Raw genomic sequence first — 19673 nt, forward strand, 5'->3', positions numbered from 1 at the left:
AAAAAATGTTAATTTAGAGGAAGTCTACTCGATTTTAGTGGGAAAAACGAGTGTACAGTTTAAAGAGGAAACGGCTGAGACGCCGCCATAGCATAGCAGCAGCTAAAACTAAGACGCTGGTTTTTCTACAAATTCCACAGTTCTCTGCCAAGAGTCCAATCAATGGAAATAATATGCTCAATCGATAAGCAGTTCTCCGACCAAATTGCCGCACTTCTCAAGCCTCCTCCTCGTCATGAAGTCCAGGCATCAACTCTCGTTTCCTTTTTCACTTTCTTTTGGAGTAAATGTTCAGTTCAAGTGTGTTTTAGTCTGTTAACTGTTTGATAAATGTTCACAGAAGTATTTTGAAGAGCTATTAGCCACTAGACAATGCCGCCGCCTCAAAGTTAAACCTACTGCATATCACGGGAAGGGTAATTCTTTTTCCTTTTCTTAGATTACCGCTGCATCAGTTTTATCAACAGAAAGACTGGATAAAAAAGTTGCATTTAGTGTTGAGACACCTGTTTTATCTTTTATGTGTGTTCTTATCCTAGTAGGAAATATAGAGAACTTCTAGTACTTTTCATTTTTATTTTTATTTTGTACAATGTTGGCATGAGATGAAATTAAATCAGGAAACTGTTAAGTATTGAAGTTTACAGGGAGATTGGAAAAATGTAAAGTAGGGTTCATATTGTTTGAGAAGGTTCGAGAGAACCGACCTCTCTCTATATCTGATTGAAAATGTTTTATCTATCTGTCTTATTACAAAGAATAGGGATGCCACTTATAAATAGTATAGTGGGCCTGACCCGGTGGCCCAACTAACACAGACAAATGGATTCTTTATCTAAGTTACAAGAATGGCCCAAACACTTTAGCCTTTATCTAATATTCCAACAGCCCCCCTCAAGTTTGAAGGTGACCCAACTTGCGAAGATGAAAATGATGAGCAGGTCCAGGAAGGGCCTTAGTAAGAATATCAGCAACTTGAGCATGGAACATGATCCAAGCGAATCAGCCCATCACCAATTTTGTCTCTGTCAAAATGACAGTCCAGCTCTATATGTTTAGTCCGCTCATGAAATACTGGATTGCGGGCAATGTGCAAGGCTGCCTGGTCGTCACAAAATAAAGGAATGGGGGAAGAAGAAGGAAGGCCAAAATCAGACAACAACCTGGAAAGCCAAGTGACCTCAGCTGCAGCTTTACTCATGGCCCTGTACTCAGCTTCAGCATAAGAAAGAGAAACCACAGGCTGCTTCTTGGATTTCCAGTTCACCAAACAATCACCAAGGAAAACACAGAAACCAGTCACAGATCTTCTACTATCAGCACAAGAAGCCCAATCACTATCACAATACACTGTCAAGGAAAGATTAGGTGAATGACTGAAGAAAAGTCCAAAATCAGAAGTGCCCTTCAAATACCTCAACAAGTGTAAAGCATCCTGCATATGGGGAACACAGGGAGTCTGCATGAACTGGCTGAGATGCTGAACTGCAAAGCTAATATCAGGCCTTGTATGGGTCAAGAAGTTCAACTTACCCACCAAGCACCTATACTCTTCAGGTTTGGGTAAAGGCTCACCAACAGAAGCCTTCAATTTCTCATTAATAGCAAGAGGACAAACAACAGCAGAAGAAGCAGAAGAAGTAAAAGAATCCAATAAGTCATGAACAAACTTCTTTTAATGAAGAAGAACCCCAGAATCACAATAGAGAACCTCAATCCCCAAAAAATAATTAAGATAACCAAGGTCCTTAATTCTGAACTGTTCATGCAGAAAGCCTTTTAAGGAAGAAATCTCAGACAAATCAGTCCCAGTAAGGATGATATCATCCACATACACTGCTAAAATGACCAAAGAAGCCCCAGAACCCCTAGTAAATAGGAGTAATCATTTAAAGAATGAGAATATCCTCTAGAACAAAGGGCTTGAGACAATTTAGCGTACCATTGTCTGGAAGCCTGTCTCAAACCATAGAGGGACTTAAGTAGCTTGCAAACCAAAGGAGAAGAACAAGAACAAGAAGAAAGAACAGATAAACCAGGAGGTACCTTCATAAAAACCTCCTCATCAAGATCCCCATGTAAGAATGCATTATTAGCATCAAGTTGAAAAATAGGCCAGTGTTGCTTGACAGCAACAACAATTAAGGATTTCACAGTGGACATTTTAACAACAGGAGAAAAAGTTTCATGAAAATCAACCCCCTCAACCTGAGTATCACCCCTAACCACCAATCTGGCCTTAAACCTTTCCAGACTCCCATCAGCTCTATATTTTACTTTGTATACCCATTTGCAGCCTATAGGCTTTTTACCAGAGGGTAGCTCAACAATATCCCAAGTTCTATTAGCTTCCAAAGCCTCAAACTCCTTTCTCATAGCATCCTGCCACTCAGGGATAGCAGCAGCCTGAGAGTAAGTGTAAGGCTCAGGGATGTGGAGCTGTGTAGTGGTTGCATTAAAGGAAATAGACTCAGAACTAGAAGGAACAAGGACAGATGCAAAAATAGGAAGGGTAGGACATACATAATCCTGAAGATAAGCAGGAACAATATGAGGCCTACTAGATCTTCTAATTTGAGGAGGAAATGAAGGAAGGACAGAAGGGGAAGATGAGCCAGAGGAAGGAGAGAAAATGAAATCAAGGAAACCTTTTTGGCAAAAGGGTAGCCAATGAACACAACATGGAACAGACCTAGGATGGAACTTGTCTCTATGGGGTTTGGGCACAGTTGAGTAGCAAAGGCAGCCAAAGGACCTGAGATGAGAGTATAAAGGGGCCTTGCCAAATAGTAACTCATAAGGACTCTTATGTTTGAGAAGAGGTGAAGGAAATCTGTTTATTAGGTAAGTAGCAGTAAGAAGACAGTCACCCCAGAATTTAATAGGAAGGTGAGATTGAAATAAAAGAGCCCTGGCAGTCTCTAACAAATGCCTATGTTTCCGTTCAACTACACCATTTTGTTGAGGAGTATGAGGGCAAGAAGTTTGGTGAATGATCCCTTTTTCAGAAAAGAAAAGAGAACCAGAAGAACTGGAGCCTAACTCTAAAGCATTGTCACTTCTCACAGTCTGAATTTTAGTGTTAAAGTGTGTTTCAACCGTAAAGATGAAAGCTTTTAACAAATCAAAAACATTGCTCTTTGCTCCCATCAAATGTGTCCAGGTAGCTCTAGTATAGTCATCTACTATAGTAAGAAAATATTTAGAACCAGAATGAGTGGGAGTGGAGTAGGGACCCCAAGTATCTATATGTATAAGCTGAAAAGGATGAGTGAACTGAACGGAGCAATCAGGAAAAGGGAGCCTAGTTTGTCTTGCTAAGGGGCAAATGGGACATATGAAAGACTGCTTGGAGGATAGTCCACAATAAAGACCAAAAATAATTTTCATTTTGGAAAAAGGAATATGCCCAAGTCTATAATGCCAAACAACATCAGATTTATTGATTTTATTTGAGTCACCCATGGTATTTACAGATGAAATGTCAATAGCAGCATTATTAGACACTACAGGTAGAGAACAATCAACAGAAGAACAAGATTTGACATTAACAGATTCAACAGGGGAGGTGACATGTTGGAACAGCTTGTAAAGTCCATTGTCCAGTCTATCAAATACCACTGGCTTCCTCACTGAAGGGCCCTGGAAAGTGCAAGTAGACTTGGTAAACTGTACAACATCATCACAATGAGACAAAAGCTTGTGGACAGATATGAGATTATGTTTAAAACTAGGGATGTAAAGAACATTATGGAGGATTAAGTCAGGAAATAAAGCTAAAGAACCAACATTGGTAACCTTTACTTTATATCCATTTGGAAGAGACACAAGATAAGGAATAGGAAGAGTGATTATATCAAAAAGTAAACTCCTGATTGAAGTCATATCATCAGTAGCTCCAGAATCTATTATCCAAACAATGCCATTCACACTAGACAACATACAAGCTCCATAAGAAATACCCTCATAAGGCATAAGCTTACCACCAAAGTTAGCAGAAGCCAAGAGATGTGGAGAGTGTGGGGAAGCAGAGATTTGGGATTGTTGTAATAAGATCATCAGCTGAGAGTATTGATCCTTGGTAAGGCCAGGTATTACAGAAGGCTCCCCATTCTCAACAGGGCCATCAGAACCACCAGGCACATAAGAACCACCAGAGGATTCAAGCTCAACATGCGCAGCAGTTCTGCGAGGGGGAGGTCCTTTGTTGAACTTGAAATTGGGAGGATATCCATGCAATTTATAGCATTTATCTATAGAATGCCCAGATTTCTTGCAATATTTGCAGATGTGAGAAGACCTGGGAGCCTCAAAAGAAACCTTGGAAGGAAATGATGGCTTAGAAGTTCCAACATTGAATGAAGCAGACTGTGTGGAGAATTGGGAGGCAGAAGACACCTGCCTCTGCTTCTCATCAGACAATAAGATGCTTTACACATTTCCAACAGATGGAAGTGATTTCATCATTAAAATGTTGCTGCGAGTTTGCATGTAGGTATCGTTCAGATCCATAAGGAACTGATAAACCTTCTGCTCTTCATCCTCAGCAGCCTTACCCCCACAAGTACAAACTCTGACCTTATAAAAAGCTATTTCATTCCAGAGTTGTTTGATTTTATTAAAATAAGAAGCTATGTCTAAAGACCCTTGAGAGATATGTGCTAATTCTTTCTTTAGCTCAAAAACTCTGGCCCCATCAGCCTTACCATATCTCTCCTCCAATTCACACCAAATATCTTTAGCATATTCAGAGTATTCTACGCTACGAGATATTTCTTTTGACAAGGATTTAACCAACCAGGGCACCACAAGGTCATTACACCGTTGCCATTGACGTGCCAGAGGAGATCCTGGAAGTGGCTTTGTAGAGGTACCACTGATAAAATCAAGTTTATTACGAATGGAGAGAGCAACTAAGATGTTTCTTCTCCAGCTGCCATAACAGCTTCCATCAAATGGGCTAGAGACCAAAGAAGTTCCCAGCACATCTGATGGGTGTACATATAATGGATGTCATGGATGTGTAAAATCATCTTCGTGAAACACGGCACGAGATGCAGTAGATGAAGAAGAAGGTGTAATTACAGGATTATCATTCGTCATTTAGAGGAAGTATATCAACAAGAGACAAACAACGATTCAACACACAAGTTTATGAAATATGAAGAGAGAACTGGTTTACCCCCTTCTTTTGCAACCGAAAAGAGAACAGCCTTGTGAACAAACTTCCAGCGGCTCAGCTAAACACCGACGAAAAAACCCTAACTCGAATCAAATGAACAAATCAACCAGGTACAGTCAAATATCCAGAGAAATAGTAAAATCCAGTAAAAACGGACGACAATGAGAAGAAATTCACTTCTATGAAATGAAAGAGTTTCACGTGTGCAATGACGACCGGCCCGCAAGCTACTAGGAAGAGATTTAGGCAACTTAATTGACCTACCGGACTTAAGGCGATGAAGGCCCACATATTTAAAATCTCGGCTCCCCTCAAGGAATTATATGAACAAACTTCCGGCGGCTCAGCTAAACACCGACGAGAAAACCCTAGCTCGAATCAAATGAACAAATCAACCAGGTACAATCAAATATCCAGAGAAATAGTAAAATCCAGTAGAAACGGACGACAATGAGAAGAAATCATCCAACGAAACCAAGCAAAACCCTAATCCAGTGCGAATGCAGTCCAAACGAAAAAGTTGATGAAAACTGAAGAGGCTAACATAGATCGGAAGCTAATGATACGATCTACCAGAATCTACGCTCTGATACCATGTTAAGTATTGAAGTTTACAGGGAGATTGGAAAAATGTAAAGTAGGGTTCATATTGTTTGAGAAGGTTCGAGAGAACCGACCTCTCTCTATATCTGATGGAAAATGTTTTATCTATTTGTCTTATTACAAAGAATAGGGATGCCACTTATAAATAGTATAGTGGGCCTGACCCGGTGGCCCAACTAACACAGACAAATGGATTCTTTATCTAAGTTACAAGAATGGCCCAAACACTTTAGCCTTTATCTAATATTCCAACAGAAACATGGTCAATGAGGATTCATATAGCCGAGCCCAACTTGTTTGGGACTGAGGCATAGTTGTTGTATGGTTGTTTGCCCATGGGAACGAATAGAGCAGAATGGATATAGGGGGTTCATATAGCCACGCAAACTAGTTTTGTATTGAGGTGTATTTGATTGATTGATTGTCTAATGTTTGATATACAACTAAAGTTAACCACTTGATAGGGAATTTCAAAATGTGAGTTTGCTTACTAATATTTGGTTTGTCATCTGCTAGTAACATGATTTGGTGGTTACTAAAGTTCAGTTCTTTTGTGAGTTTTATTATTAATGAGCACTATATTGAGACTAGTGGCACCGCAGGGGTTTATGCTGAGACAGACTTCAAAGAGTCGGACCTTGTTTTGAAGGATCAAATACTTGCTGGCGCCCAACATTCTTCAAATAAGGTATTGCTGATTGAACTAGCAATACACATGTTCTTGCTCACAGTAATCATCCAACTTATGTATTTTTTTCACTCCCCTTTTGGTTGACAAGCTTCACCTTGATCTTTTGCACGTGGCAGGTAGACTGTTTGGTATGTAGTTATTGCTTCTGCTTTATTGGGTCAATAGAACTTCAAATCGGGAGGAAGCTTTATTTAGAACAGCTGGGTGTCTCCCCAAGCAGGGAGTCTCACATGCAAAAAGATTGTTATAACTCTGGTTCATCTGTTGGTGAAGATGATTCTGATGTAGAAGATCAGCAAGTTTCTGGAGAATGTGCTTCTAGCCCTTCAAAAGATAAAATTCCTCTCCCTAAGGATGTGGTCGAGTCATTGTTTAATGGTGAGATGCAACTACCATATTCTGAGAAGTTCCCATTGCCTCCAATTGTTTCTTGTCCTGGTGGATGTAAAGAGCACTACTATTGCAGGTAGACATTCAGCTATTTTTCCATAATTTGCATAAAAATTTCATTGAATACTGCAAAGCATCAAAATTTCATTTTCTATTGAAATTTGAAATCACATTCTCAGAAGACAATATATATATATATATATATATATTCAGTCAAAACTAACTGTAATATGCCAATGGCGCTGCATGACATGGCATAAAAAGTTCTCGACACATTTTTTTGTCTTGTTGAAGAGGATCTTTTCAACATCATAATGCTGCCATCTTGTGTCAATTGAAGGTTTTTTCTCTCTTCATTGTGTTTCCTTTTCATCGGCTACATTGAGGAACAACTTGCTTTTTTTTTTGAAATAGGTAACAGTATTATAGATCTTCGGCACAAATGCTGCTCTGATAGGAACAACTTGCATGTTGCTATATGAGAATCATTGTTGCAGGGTTTTCTCAGGTGTCTGCCTCAGCCGCTAAAATTGGAATATTGAACTGTAACACTAAATGATAAAACAGATGAACACCTTGGTGCTACATTGTCTCTGGTTGTAACCATATGCTATTCAAAATGTTAGATAGCTTTAGGTATTGAAAACCTCTTCTGTGAGATGAACTTGTTTCTTCATGTTTTTGCTTCTCATAGTACCACTAATGACTCTGTTATTAATTTACTTGACCGTCACTGATTGAATAGTGTGCTAACCTTTTTTTCTTCATTTTCGCAGCAAATCATGCTCTGAGGCTGATTGGGAGTCTTTTCATTCTTTGCTATGTACAGGGGAGGGGTCAAAGTCATTAAGCACAAAAGCGCTTCTGAAATTTATGGAACATGCTAATGGTAAGGCTCTAATGTGGCTGCTACCTGTTATGTGGTCTAGTTTATAACCTGCCTACCCGTATATCTTGTTGTTCAAGCTGTTTCCTTTTCTCGTTTCTTCTGCCAGATACAAACGACATTTTCCTTCTTGCAGCAAAGGTAAGTCCTTTCCTTTTCTTGTTTCCTTTTCCTGTCAATCTGCAAAGCGTTTTAGAAGAATAGATCATTTCCAGTCTTTCTTATGTCTTGCATTTTTCCTCTTGTTAATTTTTCATGTTGTAATTCTCCTTGGGAAACTGAGGTGCATATGTGAAGGCATAGATCTCTGTGTTTGTATGTCTTACTACGTGCTGGAAACCTGCTTAAGCAAGTGTTTTGCAAACACGTTCTTGTGTTATAGGTGATTTCTTTCACCATCTTGAGACATAGGAAGTTGAAAGAAAGTCGTCATGAGGGAAAAGGGAAGCAGGTTATTTCAGAAAGCAGGGATTTTTCTTTACTGCTGGAGGCATGGAAGCCAGTGTCCATGGGATACAAGAGAAGGTACTTAAATCTTTTTGTCACTCTTCACAAGTTGCTATAAAATGAAGCTTGACCCCTTTGATGCAAAACCTATGCGGTCGTAATGAAAGTGCGAATTGTAGTCCAAATATTAATATCTTATTTGTCTTCCCTGAATTACATCCTGCATGATGACGGCTAGCATGACTGCAGAACTTGCAGCTATATCAATCCACTTTATGGACCACCTTTGCTAAAAGATTGACTCATAGTCTCCTGTTGCAACAAAGTGGTGAAGAATACTATTCTCACCGTTGATGGTAACATTGAAGTAGGTAAAATATTGCAAATTTGATATAGCTCAAAATTTGGTCAAGTCTCTGAGGGATTAATCATATTTGGTAATGAAACCATTGGCTCTTTTAGTCGTCTTTTTCAAGAACTTCTACGGTTTGCTAATATTAGACCCTTGATGGGCTTTTTCCCTTGGTTTCCCTTCTATAAATTAGGGCAATTACAGATGCCTATACTGGCATACACTTGGTGCTGATACAACAGCAAAAACAGCAGCAACAACCCAGTGAAATCCCACAAGTGGGGTCTAGGTCTGCGTACTCACTACCCTCCCCAGACCCCACTTGTGGGATTTCACTAGGTTGTTGTTGTATCAGCATCAAGTGTATGCCAGTATAGACACTTGATGCTGATACATATATATAAAATTTACCTTCTCAAAAAACCAAAATTGGCCCCGACATGAATCAACGTAGAAGCCCTTCCTAAAATGTTGCAGTGCTTCATAAGGATAATAACAACAATAGCCTATAAGCTCCAAGTTAAAATTACTTGTCTTTTAAGGCTCCTGCATTTTTGCCTATGATGAATAACTTGAAATTTTGTGGTGTAACTGTGTTATAAGGGTGACACGTTTATTTTTGTCTTTTGAAATGCTAAAATGTATAAGGGTGACACATTTTTTGTGAATATTATTATAATAAGGCTCAGAGCGCCACAACTTTCTAAAACTGAAAAGTTTTGTTTAACTTTTTGAAATAGTATAATTCTTCTATGAGGAATATCGGGGTTCTGTGCCAGGCTGATGCATGATTATCCTACTTGTCAAGTTGCTCAGTGTAAAGTGACTTTTTTTGTAGGTGGTGGGATTGCATTGCTTTGCCAGGCGATGTTGATGGTTCTGATGAAGCATCATTTAGAATGCAAATAAAAGAGCTGGCGTTCACGGTAATCTTCCTTGGTAAATTCTGACAGCAACCTGCTTCCGTTTTTAACCGTCACTTCGATCTGCCAGTAATGTGCTGAAGTATCTCTAATTTGTCAGCTTCAGCCTCGTAGGAGTAGTATTGCTACCTGTCATCGATCATCAGTAAAAATTGTTATACTGCCCTTCTTGGGGTGGCAAGTGAACTCTTATAGTAGACCAAAAAAGGGCCTGCTTTCTTCTATTTTGGCTGAAATAGATGTATGTGTTGCAGCTCTCCTCTTTATAAGGTCTCTTCCATCTTTGGCCTTCAGGGATCAGTTCGAGCAGGAAAAACCTTCTTCCTTAATTTTATCTAGATGTGAAGAATAGACTGGTTTTTTGTTCCGGAAGATAATGGAGCCTACTATTCCTACAGTAATTGATGTGAAAGCTGCGTGCTACAAACCTCATTCTAAATAAATGTGCAAGATACAGAGAGAGCAATCATAAGCTAAAATTGCATCAATGAATTTTCATTCTGATTATCTCATGCATCATCAGTTTTCTCCTAAGAATCAAGATTGTTCAGATGTTGCCTGGAGTAAACTGTGTATCGCCTAATCTGAGTGCCAGTTTTGACAGAATTATTGTTCAATTGCTTTTCAAGGATGTAATATCACTATGGTCTTAATGTAGCAAGTTAATTGGAAGAAAAGGCTATGTTGTATAAGTCCTGCTTAGAAGTTAAACTTTTGTGCTCTGTTACTGCGTTATATATGAACCTTAGTACCTGTATATTTTTTTTTCTATTATATCGGCATTTCATTGGTCTTGCTCTTTGCTTTCTATACTGAAATTTGATTTATCAGTTTGTATTATCCAGTCTCTGCAGCTCCTCAAAGCAGCTATCTTTGACGAGGAATGCAAGCCATGTATCCTGATTACTTTTCAATCAGTTGACTGCTCCTCTTATCTGCAGCGTTGTTCTCGATACTTATGTGGTTCAATATGGAATCCTTGACTCTTACCAGTACTCTCCCTTGAAATGTATGGTCATATTATTGGCATGTTTGAGCTGAATAACCTGTAAGTTCATGATCCATCAAACTACCACCTTCATGTTATTTTCAGCATGCATGCAATAAACCTGATGATTGTTTCACTTTTCTGCAACTCGGAAGCATACAAAATAATATTTTACCTCTTCCAAAATGAATGTCCTAATTTGAGTTGCCAAGTTTATTACTATGGCAGGAGAGTTTTTGTTTTTTAATGTATTCTTTGAAATTAGTAGGGCTAGAATAATTAAAAGCATACAAGCCATCTCCAGATAATGTTTGGTTTATATAGTTTGCTCCTTCTCAAAAAGTGGACATTAATTTGGAATAGCGTAAATAGACGGATGATGAGCTTGCAGATATGATTTTTGACTTCTACATGCCCTTTGGAATGCTCTGCGTTTTTATACTTTTTTTATTCCGTTTAAAGTTTGTTCTTTTATAAATTGTTGTGAACTTACTTGTTAAAGCCTTTGCTTGTTAATAGTGACCTGGTGGTAGAGTCACCAGTGGAGGATTACTTTCTCTACATTGATGATCTTCCTCTCCCTGGAAAGGTTAGAACCAATTTTTTTATGTGCTTGTGAAACTTAGTACCATGCAGAAATTTGACAGCATTACTTTTACGATAATTTGGCAGGAAGAGGCTGAGCAAACTACAAAGCCTATCCTGGATGCTCTTGGTGATGACTATTCGATTTGTTGTCAAGGTAAACTATGATGTGTGACATAGAAAGTAGATATAGAGTTTTTTTCTTTTTTTCTTTTTTCTTTTAATATCTGGGCATAGGAACTGTCATTTTAGGTCCATATTTGAACACAAACCTGCCCCTGGATATCTTCCATACTTTTTTTTTCTTTTTGATATATAAAAATATCGTCCATCGTTAATATCTAGAAAGGACAAAGTTGTAGTTGGAAATAAATATATGGTGCCAGGGGTGGAGACTGGAGATAATGTACAATTACAGATAACTGTGATTACACAAGCTTAAATATCTGAGTTCTATTTAGAAAGGAGACATCATGTTTTGGAACTGTGTCTGGCTCTTGCATTTTGTGGCAATCTCTTAGCTGATAGGGTGCATTTTCTCTGAGCTGCATTGGTTGTTGAGTTGTGCATTGCTTTTGAATTCTGCAAGATACAAATATCGTTTGTATGCCCTAGGCAATCTTAGAAGTTCGTCCGGGAGAAGGGGTAGACTTTTGCTGCCAGCATTTCAATTGATACAGAAGTTGACAAGGCATGATTAGTACAATGGCGCTTCCTTGCTCCTTCTGCAATATGATAAAGAATATGAAACCCGATTTTCTCTATTTATTAATTTGGAAGTGTTTATACATGTTAGTTGCTTTATTTAGAATAATTATTTGTTGGAAAGTATGTAACCTGCTGCAGGGAATCTTTTTTCAAAGTTATGCGTCTAATTGTGTCAATTATTTTGCTCACCATGCCTACTCTTTACTTTTCTAGTTTGGTTCTACCTAGTTTTTGTGTACTTCTCTGAATCATAACCACAAGCAATCTTTGATAAAAGGTACTGCATTTTTCCCCTTGCAAAGCTGTATGAACCATTCGTGCAGACCTAATGCAAAAGCTTTTAAGCGAGAAGAGGTATGTTCTGATATCTGCAAATTCTGACTTTCTTTTTCTTTTCTCTCAATGGAATAACCTCTTCAAATAGGAAGAAAGAACTAGACGTACAAAAGAAGACTTGATTACAGGCAAAAAATGAAACCTATGAAGCAGAGAAATTGTTAGTGAATTTAATTTTCTGCAAGCAGGCATTGCGTTTGCAACTTGGTTGGGGCCTGTTGCCCCTGTTTCAGTGTTGTTTCCGACATTCTTGAAAGTAGAAAATTTATGGACAAATCATTTTCTGAACACATATCGAAGTAAATAGCAGAGGGTGGAAAGTTATTCTTGGATACAGTACTTTGAAAATACCTTTAATTTCTCTTCTATTTAGTCAAAATCTGGCTGGATCTTTATAAGCTATGCTTAAATAGGCTTCAAGTTACTTAACCCTTTGCAGTTGATCTTGCTCAATAACATATTCTGCACATATCGGGAAACATATTTATAAGACGATTGTGAAAATGTTTGATATTGCATTATTAGGATCGGGATGGCCAAGCAACTATAATTGCTCTTCAACCAATTGCCAAAGGAGAAGAGGTAGCTTTAACTTGTTTTTATAGTTACAAATCTCTTATGCTTTGGAGAATTTAATTGTGGATGCACTTCTTTATAAACTCCGCAGTCCGCAGGACAAGGGAAGAGAATTCTAACTATCAAAAGGTGTTGATATATGCAGATAACTATTTCATATATAGACGAGGACCTTCCTTTTGAAGAGAGACAGGCATTACTCGCAGACTATGGTTTTAGATGTCGATGCTCCAAGTGTCTAGAGGAAGCCTAATTAAAGATTAAAGGCAGCTTCTTTGAGAGAATTTCGTATAGTCTAAGGGTATTTTTTACCCTTTCCCATTAAACAATTTGTCCTTGATATAACTAGTTAAGCATAAAACTTGATTAACCTATTGTTTGTTTCCTGAGAAAATTGAAAGGGTAGACTGAAGAAAATTTTGTCGAATGAGTTGATTGCAGGAAAGCATATTGGCTAGAAAAATTCCATGAAATTGTAGTAAAACTGTCCGGCTAAAGTTAAGAGAAGATTACAAAGATGTAAGACCCCGGATTTCGTGATTCTTTCTTATGAAATGCATTATTTTTTCGTCACTTGTACTAAATGAATAAAAACTACAGTTTAGAGGCGCAAAATAATAGTTGACCAATTATTTAAGGCACAATAGCTTAGTAGATACTCATACTTGCACCGTTTTGACATCCCGGCCCTCATACTTTACGAGTTTTCATCTAGACACTTTCACTTGATCAAAACCAATTCTTTAAACACCTCTAATCGAGTGTGTTCCTCAATTGCGCCGAGTGTATAACACATTAGCATCCACCTCAGCAAAAAATTATGCCATGTTTAACCCAAAAATAGATTTCTCAGTCAAAGTCAATATCTAGAAGAAATTGGGTTATTGATAACCAAGATTTACTTCACTTTCTCAACAATTTGAAGAATAAATCGAGGAATTGAAATAATTGACAAAGAAAATATGAAATAGATTGGTAATCACTCCCAAAATTACGGTTTAAAACTTTGAGAATAAAGTAAAGAATGATTGCATAAATTTCAATAAATGTCTAATGCCATTACAAATGAGATTTCAGTCCTTATATAGGAGCATACAATTATAACGATTCCCGTACTTAATTCAGGCTCACTAATGGTATTAATTGCCTTGATTGCCCGTTACCATATACAACTGTAACAGAAATATTTATGATTAAAGATTTCTTGTAACCGTACCGATTTTCCTTCCTTATTTATGACAGGTTTGTGTATCTTTCCTTCTTTACAGCCTTATTCATTTCGTTCATGTTTCCCCTTTTACAGCTGTCATGTGGTTTTTTCCTTAGTATAACCCCGTGGGTGTTTCTCCCGTGCCTTTTTCGCATTCTTTAACTTATCTAATTAAGAACGCCACTTGTCATTATATCGATGTTCCATGTACCATGCCCTGTCACCTTGTTGATAGTCCACGCGTCATGTCTTTTTTTCACCAATACAGATAGTCCCCCTACTTTCTGAATATTCAAGAAGTGGTAACTGGTAAGTATTTATGGCGGGAATTCTTTGCTGCCGTTTCTCGAGTATCATTATGCCCTCTTCAGAATCGATGCGATATATGTAACATTCATTTAATTCACATGCCACGTGGCTTCACATGATTGGTTCTGCAGTTTCTCAACGCTTTTTTAGGGTTTTTTCTGCGGCTGCGACTGCGTCAGTCACGAAGTGACGGTTCTATTATGACACTTCATAATGATCAATTTTGATGGCAGTCGCATCTTCTTATAAATAATTCATCCTCTTTGATTTCTTGAAACCTTCTTCCTTCTTCTCTGTATCCATCATCTTAATCTTCCTTTGTAGTTTTGTACCTTTCCTCTGTATTTTCTTTGTTAAACATGTCTTCTTCAACACCAGACCCTCGCAAAGTTGTGATCGTCGATGAGCTTGCTCCTTCTACTGCCCCTACTAGGAGTAGGAAATGTGGTAGACTCCGCAGCCTTGGTTCGTTATCTACTCGTAATTCTACTTCTCAAAGTAGTTCCACTAGGCCATCTTCTTCTAGACCTAGAGCTCCTTTGACCCCCTAGATCTTTCTCTAAAAATAGGGACCAGAATGAACCCATGCGTGAGCCTACGGTTTCTGAGATTGTTCCTCAAGAGTTTTCTTTTGTATCAGATCGTGAAACCATGAAAAATCAAATTTCTTCTATAGCTTCCCTTAACCCTGCTGAACTCAACCCAAGTTTGATCACTCCTGGTCTTCTTTCTTTGGTTCGTCGAGAATGTCACTGGAAACCAAATTTTCCCTTTTTAATTCCTGGTGCCAACCAAAGAATCACTTCTTACCATGCTGGCTTTTCTTTTGTTTATACCTACCCCTTTACTTTAGGGTTTAAACCTCCCAATGACCCAGTGATCATCGAGTTTTGTCGCTATTTTAATATTTGCCTTGGTCAAATTGGTCCCATTGTTTGGAGGGCAATAGCATGCCTTCGCTATTTGTCGGATTTAGTTTTCGCTCCTTTTACCTTTCGTCACTTACTTCATCTTTACTCTCCCAAGTTGTTTCGTGAAGGGGTCTTTTCCCTCTTGGCTAAAAGTAAAAGGGTTTTAGTTAGCCCCGAGGATGACCGTGACCGTGGCTGGTGATAAGTGGGCATTTTGGCTACTTATTAGCACCTTTTTGCTTTTGTTTTAGTCCGAAAGTATTGATTTATATTCCCAAAACTAATGAAAGTGTGCAAATTGCATGAATGTTGGAAGTTTGGTCTTCCATGATGAATTCCGACTCAAAAAAGAGTGTTCTTAATCACAAGGCAAGAAAGGGCGCAAGATTAAAGAAGTGCGGTCCACAGAAGAAAGTGTGGACCGCAGAATTCCATCCGCGGACGCAGATCAAGTGAAAGAACCCAACAGGAATATGGCCAATGTGCGGACCGCAGATGAATTGTGCGGCCGCAGAATAGGGTCTGCACTGACAAATGATTCGAAGTTCAGAGAGTGTGCAAAAGACCAAGTCCTGAAGCCTTGTTGAAGTGCGGACCACACAAGAATTGTGCGGCCGCATAAGATGCTTCGCAGCCGCAATCCAGAATTGTGCGGCTGTGGAATCCAAGATCTTGCAACTGAAGAAATCTGCGGATCGCACATGGAATTGTGCGGTCGCAGAACCTCCCGAGGGGCATTTTTGTTAGCAATTTTGGGCCACTATAAATAGACGAGTTTCACATTTTTAGGTCAAGTTTTGAAATTTGAGCTGCTGTAGCCGTTACATTTTTTCATTTTAGGAAGTTTGTGACTATTTTAGTATTTAAACATTATATTTTATCAATTTAATCTTAGATTATGAGTTTAATTAGCATTTCTTCTTTATTTTCTTCAATTCCACTATGAGTAGCTAGATTTTTACTAGGGTTTTGACCCAACGCTAGTGTGTAACTCTTATGGGTACTTAATTTAATGCTTGTTTATGATTGGGTGTTGATTATTTAGCTTAGTTTATGCTTTAATTTTAGAATTAATGATTGCAAACATTGATTCATTCCTTTTTGACTTAGTTTCTACTTGAAAAAGAGGGACCCAGTCTAGGATAACTTGGCTAATAAGGAATTGGGCTAATTGAGGGTTTGATTAGCCTAATTAAAGGGTTCAAACTAGAGATAGTGAGAACCCGACTTGACCTCATATCAACTATTTTGTTTGATACCCATTTGGACTTAAGAAAGCCAAATTGGGCAAAATCACTTTGACCAAGAGGTATTGAGCGGGTAATGTTGAGTTGAGAGCTATACACCCCAATCAACAAAACAAGTATTAACGTATTTTACCCATTAGGCGAGCACCTAGGTTACGGTCACATCCCTAGGCTTTTTAATTATTTGGAAAAACACCAAAAATACTGATTCGCTTCTAGTTTCTTTTCTTAGTTTATAATTGCTAGAGTAAAATTAGAATTAGAAATCAAAACCTTTTGTGAAAGTGCAATTTAGCTATTCCTTTCTCTTTCGTCAAGTGTATACACCTAACACCCCTAGTAACTCCCTGTGGAAATCGACCCCGACTCTTATTATGTAATATTCCTCCAATGACCGTTTCCACTCATTATTGAGTGCGAATTGGACGTGGATCAGCTGGTACACCCATTTTGTTGCTGCCCCCACTAGTAGATTAATGGGTGAAAAAATATGTCTTTTCCAGAAAAATGAAACTTTGCACGTAAGTCTTTTTTTTTTCTTTGATATCTTGAGTTCCTTTATGTAAACACATATTCATTTTTTCAGCAACTATGAAAGTCTTTGAAGAAATTCCTGATTTTCGTGCTTGGGTAGAAAAAATGTTGACTGTTGCTCCCATGGACAAAGATCTTGGAAATTTCTTTCACAGAAATTTGCTTGGAAAGTGAAGACTCACGGTCCTCTTCATTCTCGCACTTCCTTTCCTTCTTTACTTGTTCATGTATAAGTTTTTTCATCATCCCTTTTTTTGTTAGAGTTTGTTATTCGTGGCATTAGTCCCACATCTGTTCCATCAACCAGGATTTCTTTAAGTCTTGCTCAAGAACGGATTTTGAGTGCTTCTTCCTCCAAGAGAAAGATTGTTGAAGCCAGTGGGTCTGATGACGAAGGAGATGCAGAAGAAGGTTCTTTGGTGAGAAAACCGCGTGTCAGAAGACGCGTGGTTTCAGCTGATGAAACCCATGTCTCTCATGATCCCCCCATCAAGTTCGATTCCCTTCAGACTCATTGATGAGCCAGAGAATGCTCATATAGAAATTTCTGATGAAGATGTTGGTAATTCAGCTAATCCCCTCCCCCCCCAAGTCCTGTTGAAAGGTTATTCGCCCATGGCTTTGAGGGTGAAGAAGGCTTCGAGCCAGTTTCTGAAGAACTGCCACTTGTTTCCCTTCCAATTTTACCTGTTGTTAACCCCCTTGTGTCTTTACCTGGTGTTACCCCAATGTTTTCTCCCGCTACTGCTCCTTATGTAGAAGATGAGCCTTCTAGCAGCAGCCGGGAAATGAAAATAATTGTAATTGAAGTCCCCGAGGGTGGAAATTTGTTGAGGAAGTGTGGACAAATTGATGTGTGGCTGAAGCCGTTGTTAGGATCCGTAGAGAAGAATAAGTTGGAGGGTCACAGTTCCTTGACCTTAATGAATGACATTGTTCATTCTTCTCTTAAGGTATAAATTTACTTACATTTCCTTCCTTACTTTTCCTCATTCATGACTCTTTTTCTTTTGCCTTTTTTGTTGATTAATTTGATAGGCACTGAGCTTATGAAAAGGATCTCTTGGACTGACCAACAACTAATTGAATTGCATACCGAGGCTGTTAACTGGAGAGAAAAATTTGAAGGTCTTCAATTGGAAAAAGACGTTCTTGTAGAGGAGAAAAGAGATTTGGAATAACAAATGAGAATGGTATCCGCTGAGTTAGCGGTTCTAAAAGCTTCTTCTAGTCAAGTTGAGAAGGATAAGGGTAGACTGGAATCCTCTTTTGCTAAACAACTTTCCAAGGCTACTGAAGAGATAAGGAGTTTGAAAGAGCTACTTAATCAAAAAGAGGTTTACGCGGGTGAACTGGTTCAGACGCTTACCCAAGCTCAAGAAGATCTCCGCGCCTCTACAGGTAAAATTCAAATCCTGAAAAGTTCTCTTGCTCCTTTGAAGACAGCTTATGAAGCCTCAGAAGCAGAAAAAGAAGAGTTAAAAGCTGAAATTGAACAGTGGGAGAAGGATTATGAATACATCGAGGATAAGTCATCACTGGATGTTAGTTGGGATTTTTTGAACACTTGCCTCGAGACTTTAACTGAAGCCAGCCATGAAGGTTTTGACCTTAATATTGAGATTGCTAAATCCAGAGAAACAATTGAACAAACTCAGCAACGTCAAAGCTTTTCCACACCCGAAGGCGAAGGTTCTAAGGGTGATGGAGATGGACTTGCTCCTGGTGAAGCTGATGTTCAACCCTCCTCTCCCCAAGTTGATCCTTCTTCTCCCGTTGATGATGTTCCTTAGCTTTTCCCATTTCTAGACTTTATCTGTTGAAAATGTTTGTTTGTTGGTTTTTGTTTGGAACTCCCTTGTGTTTTTTGGACAACTTTTGGAAAGTTTTTCCGCCCATGTCCTTTTTGGGGTTATGATATAAATAGCGTCCATGTTCGTTGGGGTTATAAATATCTTTATTGCTTTTGTCGCATATTATGCTTTCTGCCCTTTTAATATTTGAGCTTATACTTGCACTTAAAGTGCTTTAACAGACCGTGACTTCGATATACATGGGTTTTTATAAAAGAGGGCCCTTTTATATACACTGATGGAGATGACGTCTCATCTTCATATTGGTGCAAATATATGAAACGTGAAGTAGATATGGAAAGAGAAATAATTTGAGGAGGTTTTATTTTTTGAACTCTCAAATGAAAAATTTTGTACATCATTTTCATAATTGTTCATACAACACTTTCATAACTGCTTTCATTATAGCAGGTTTACAAATTCGGGTTTATTTTTCCGCTACTAAATTTATGGACTTAACCTAGAAGCTCGTGGGAATATCTTGCATCCTTTTTGCGAGTTCGAACTCTTTTGAAAACTTTTCAAGGGTTTCTTCAAGGTTTTGATCAGGCTGAACTATGCCCTTGATATACATTTTCCTTCCTTGTGTAACCTTTTATATGCATAGTCCCCCCAGTGTTGGAGTATTGAAGTATGAAATCTCGAACATTGGATCAACTTATTTCTTTTTGTCCTTTCCCAGAAAAGGAAAATACAAACAGAACTCGGAGATAATTTCTTAGATGATGACTGCATAACCCTTTTTCCATCAGAAAAGTTGTAACCTAGACCGGAAATAATTCAGTATTCCGCGTGTCTTTCAGGTCTAATATCATCATTTGGTACGAGCCAGATTTTTTCCTATCATCTAAAATGGTTAGTAAAATTCAAAAGAACAAAATAAAATTGAACTTGCGTGATACCTGACCGTGGGTATTATCCTCGTTTAGAAGTAATACTTCT

General features: G+C 38.4%; 1 protein-coding gene across 2 annotated transcripts; it reads left to right on the forward strand.

The window, feature by feature from the left end:
- On the forward strand, positions 1 to 13185 carry LOC107829237 (histone-lysine N-methyltransferase ATXR2). 2 transcript variants are annotated; one of them, XM_016656713.2, is made up of 15 exons: positions 1 to 246; positions 341 to 416; positions 6388 to 6473; positions 6593 to 6942; positions 7643 to 7755; positions 7862 to 7893; positions 8135 to 8277; positions 9390 to 9490; positions 10306 to 10368; positions 10468 to 10522; positions 10982 to 11051; positions 11135 to 11204; positions 12033 to 12109; positions 12617 to 12673; positions 12813 to 13185. In XM_016656713.2, exons 1-15 carry the CDS (start codon positions 163 to 165, stop codon positions 12918 to 12920), a joined length of 1485 nt encoding a protein of 494 aa, XP_016512199.2. In that variant the 5' UTR covers positions 1 to 162; the 3' UTR covers positions 12921 to 13185. The 2 variants fall into 2 exon arrangements, with proteins under 2 accessions (XP_016512199.2, XP_016512200.2); XM_016656714.2 differs by having other exon boundaries at positions 3 to 246; positions 9390 to 9477; positions 10320 to 10368.
- The last annotated feature ends 6488 nt before the right edge of the window (positions 13186 to 19673 follow it).

This window comes from Nicotiana tabacum, chromosome 2 (genome assembly GCF_000715075.1).
Source record: "Nicotiana tabacum cultivar K326 chromosome 2, ASM71507v2, whole genome shotgun sequence".
Classification (NCBI taxonomy): domain Eukaryota; kingdom Viridiplantae; phylum Streptophyta; class Magnoliopsida; order Solanales; family Solanaceae; genus Nicotiana; species Nicotiana tabacum.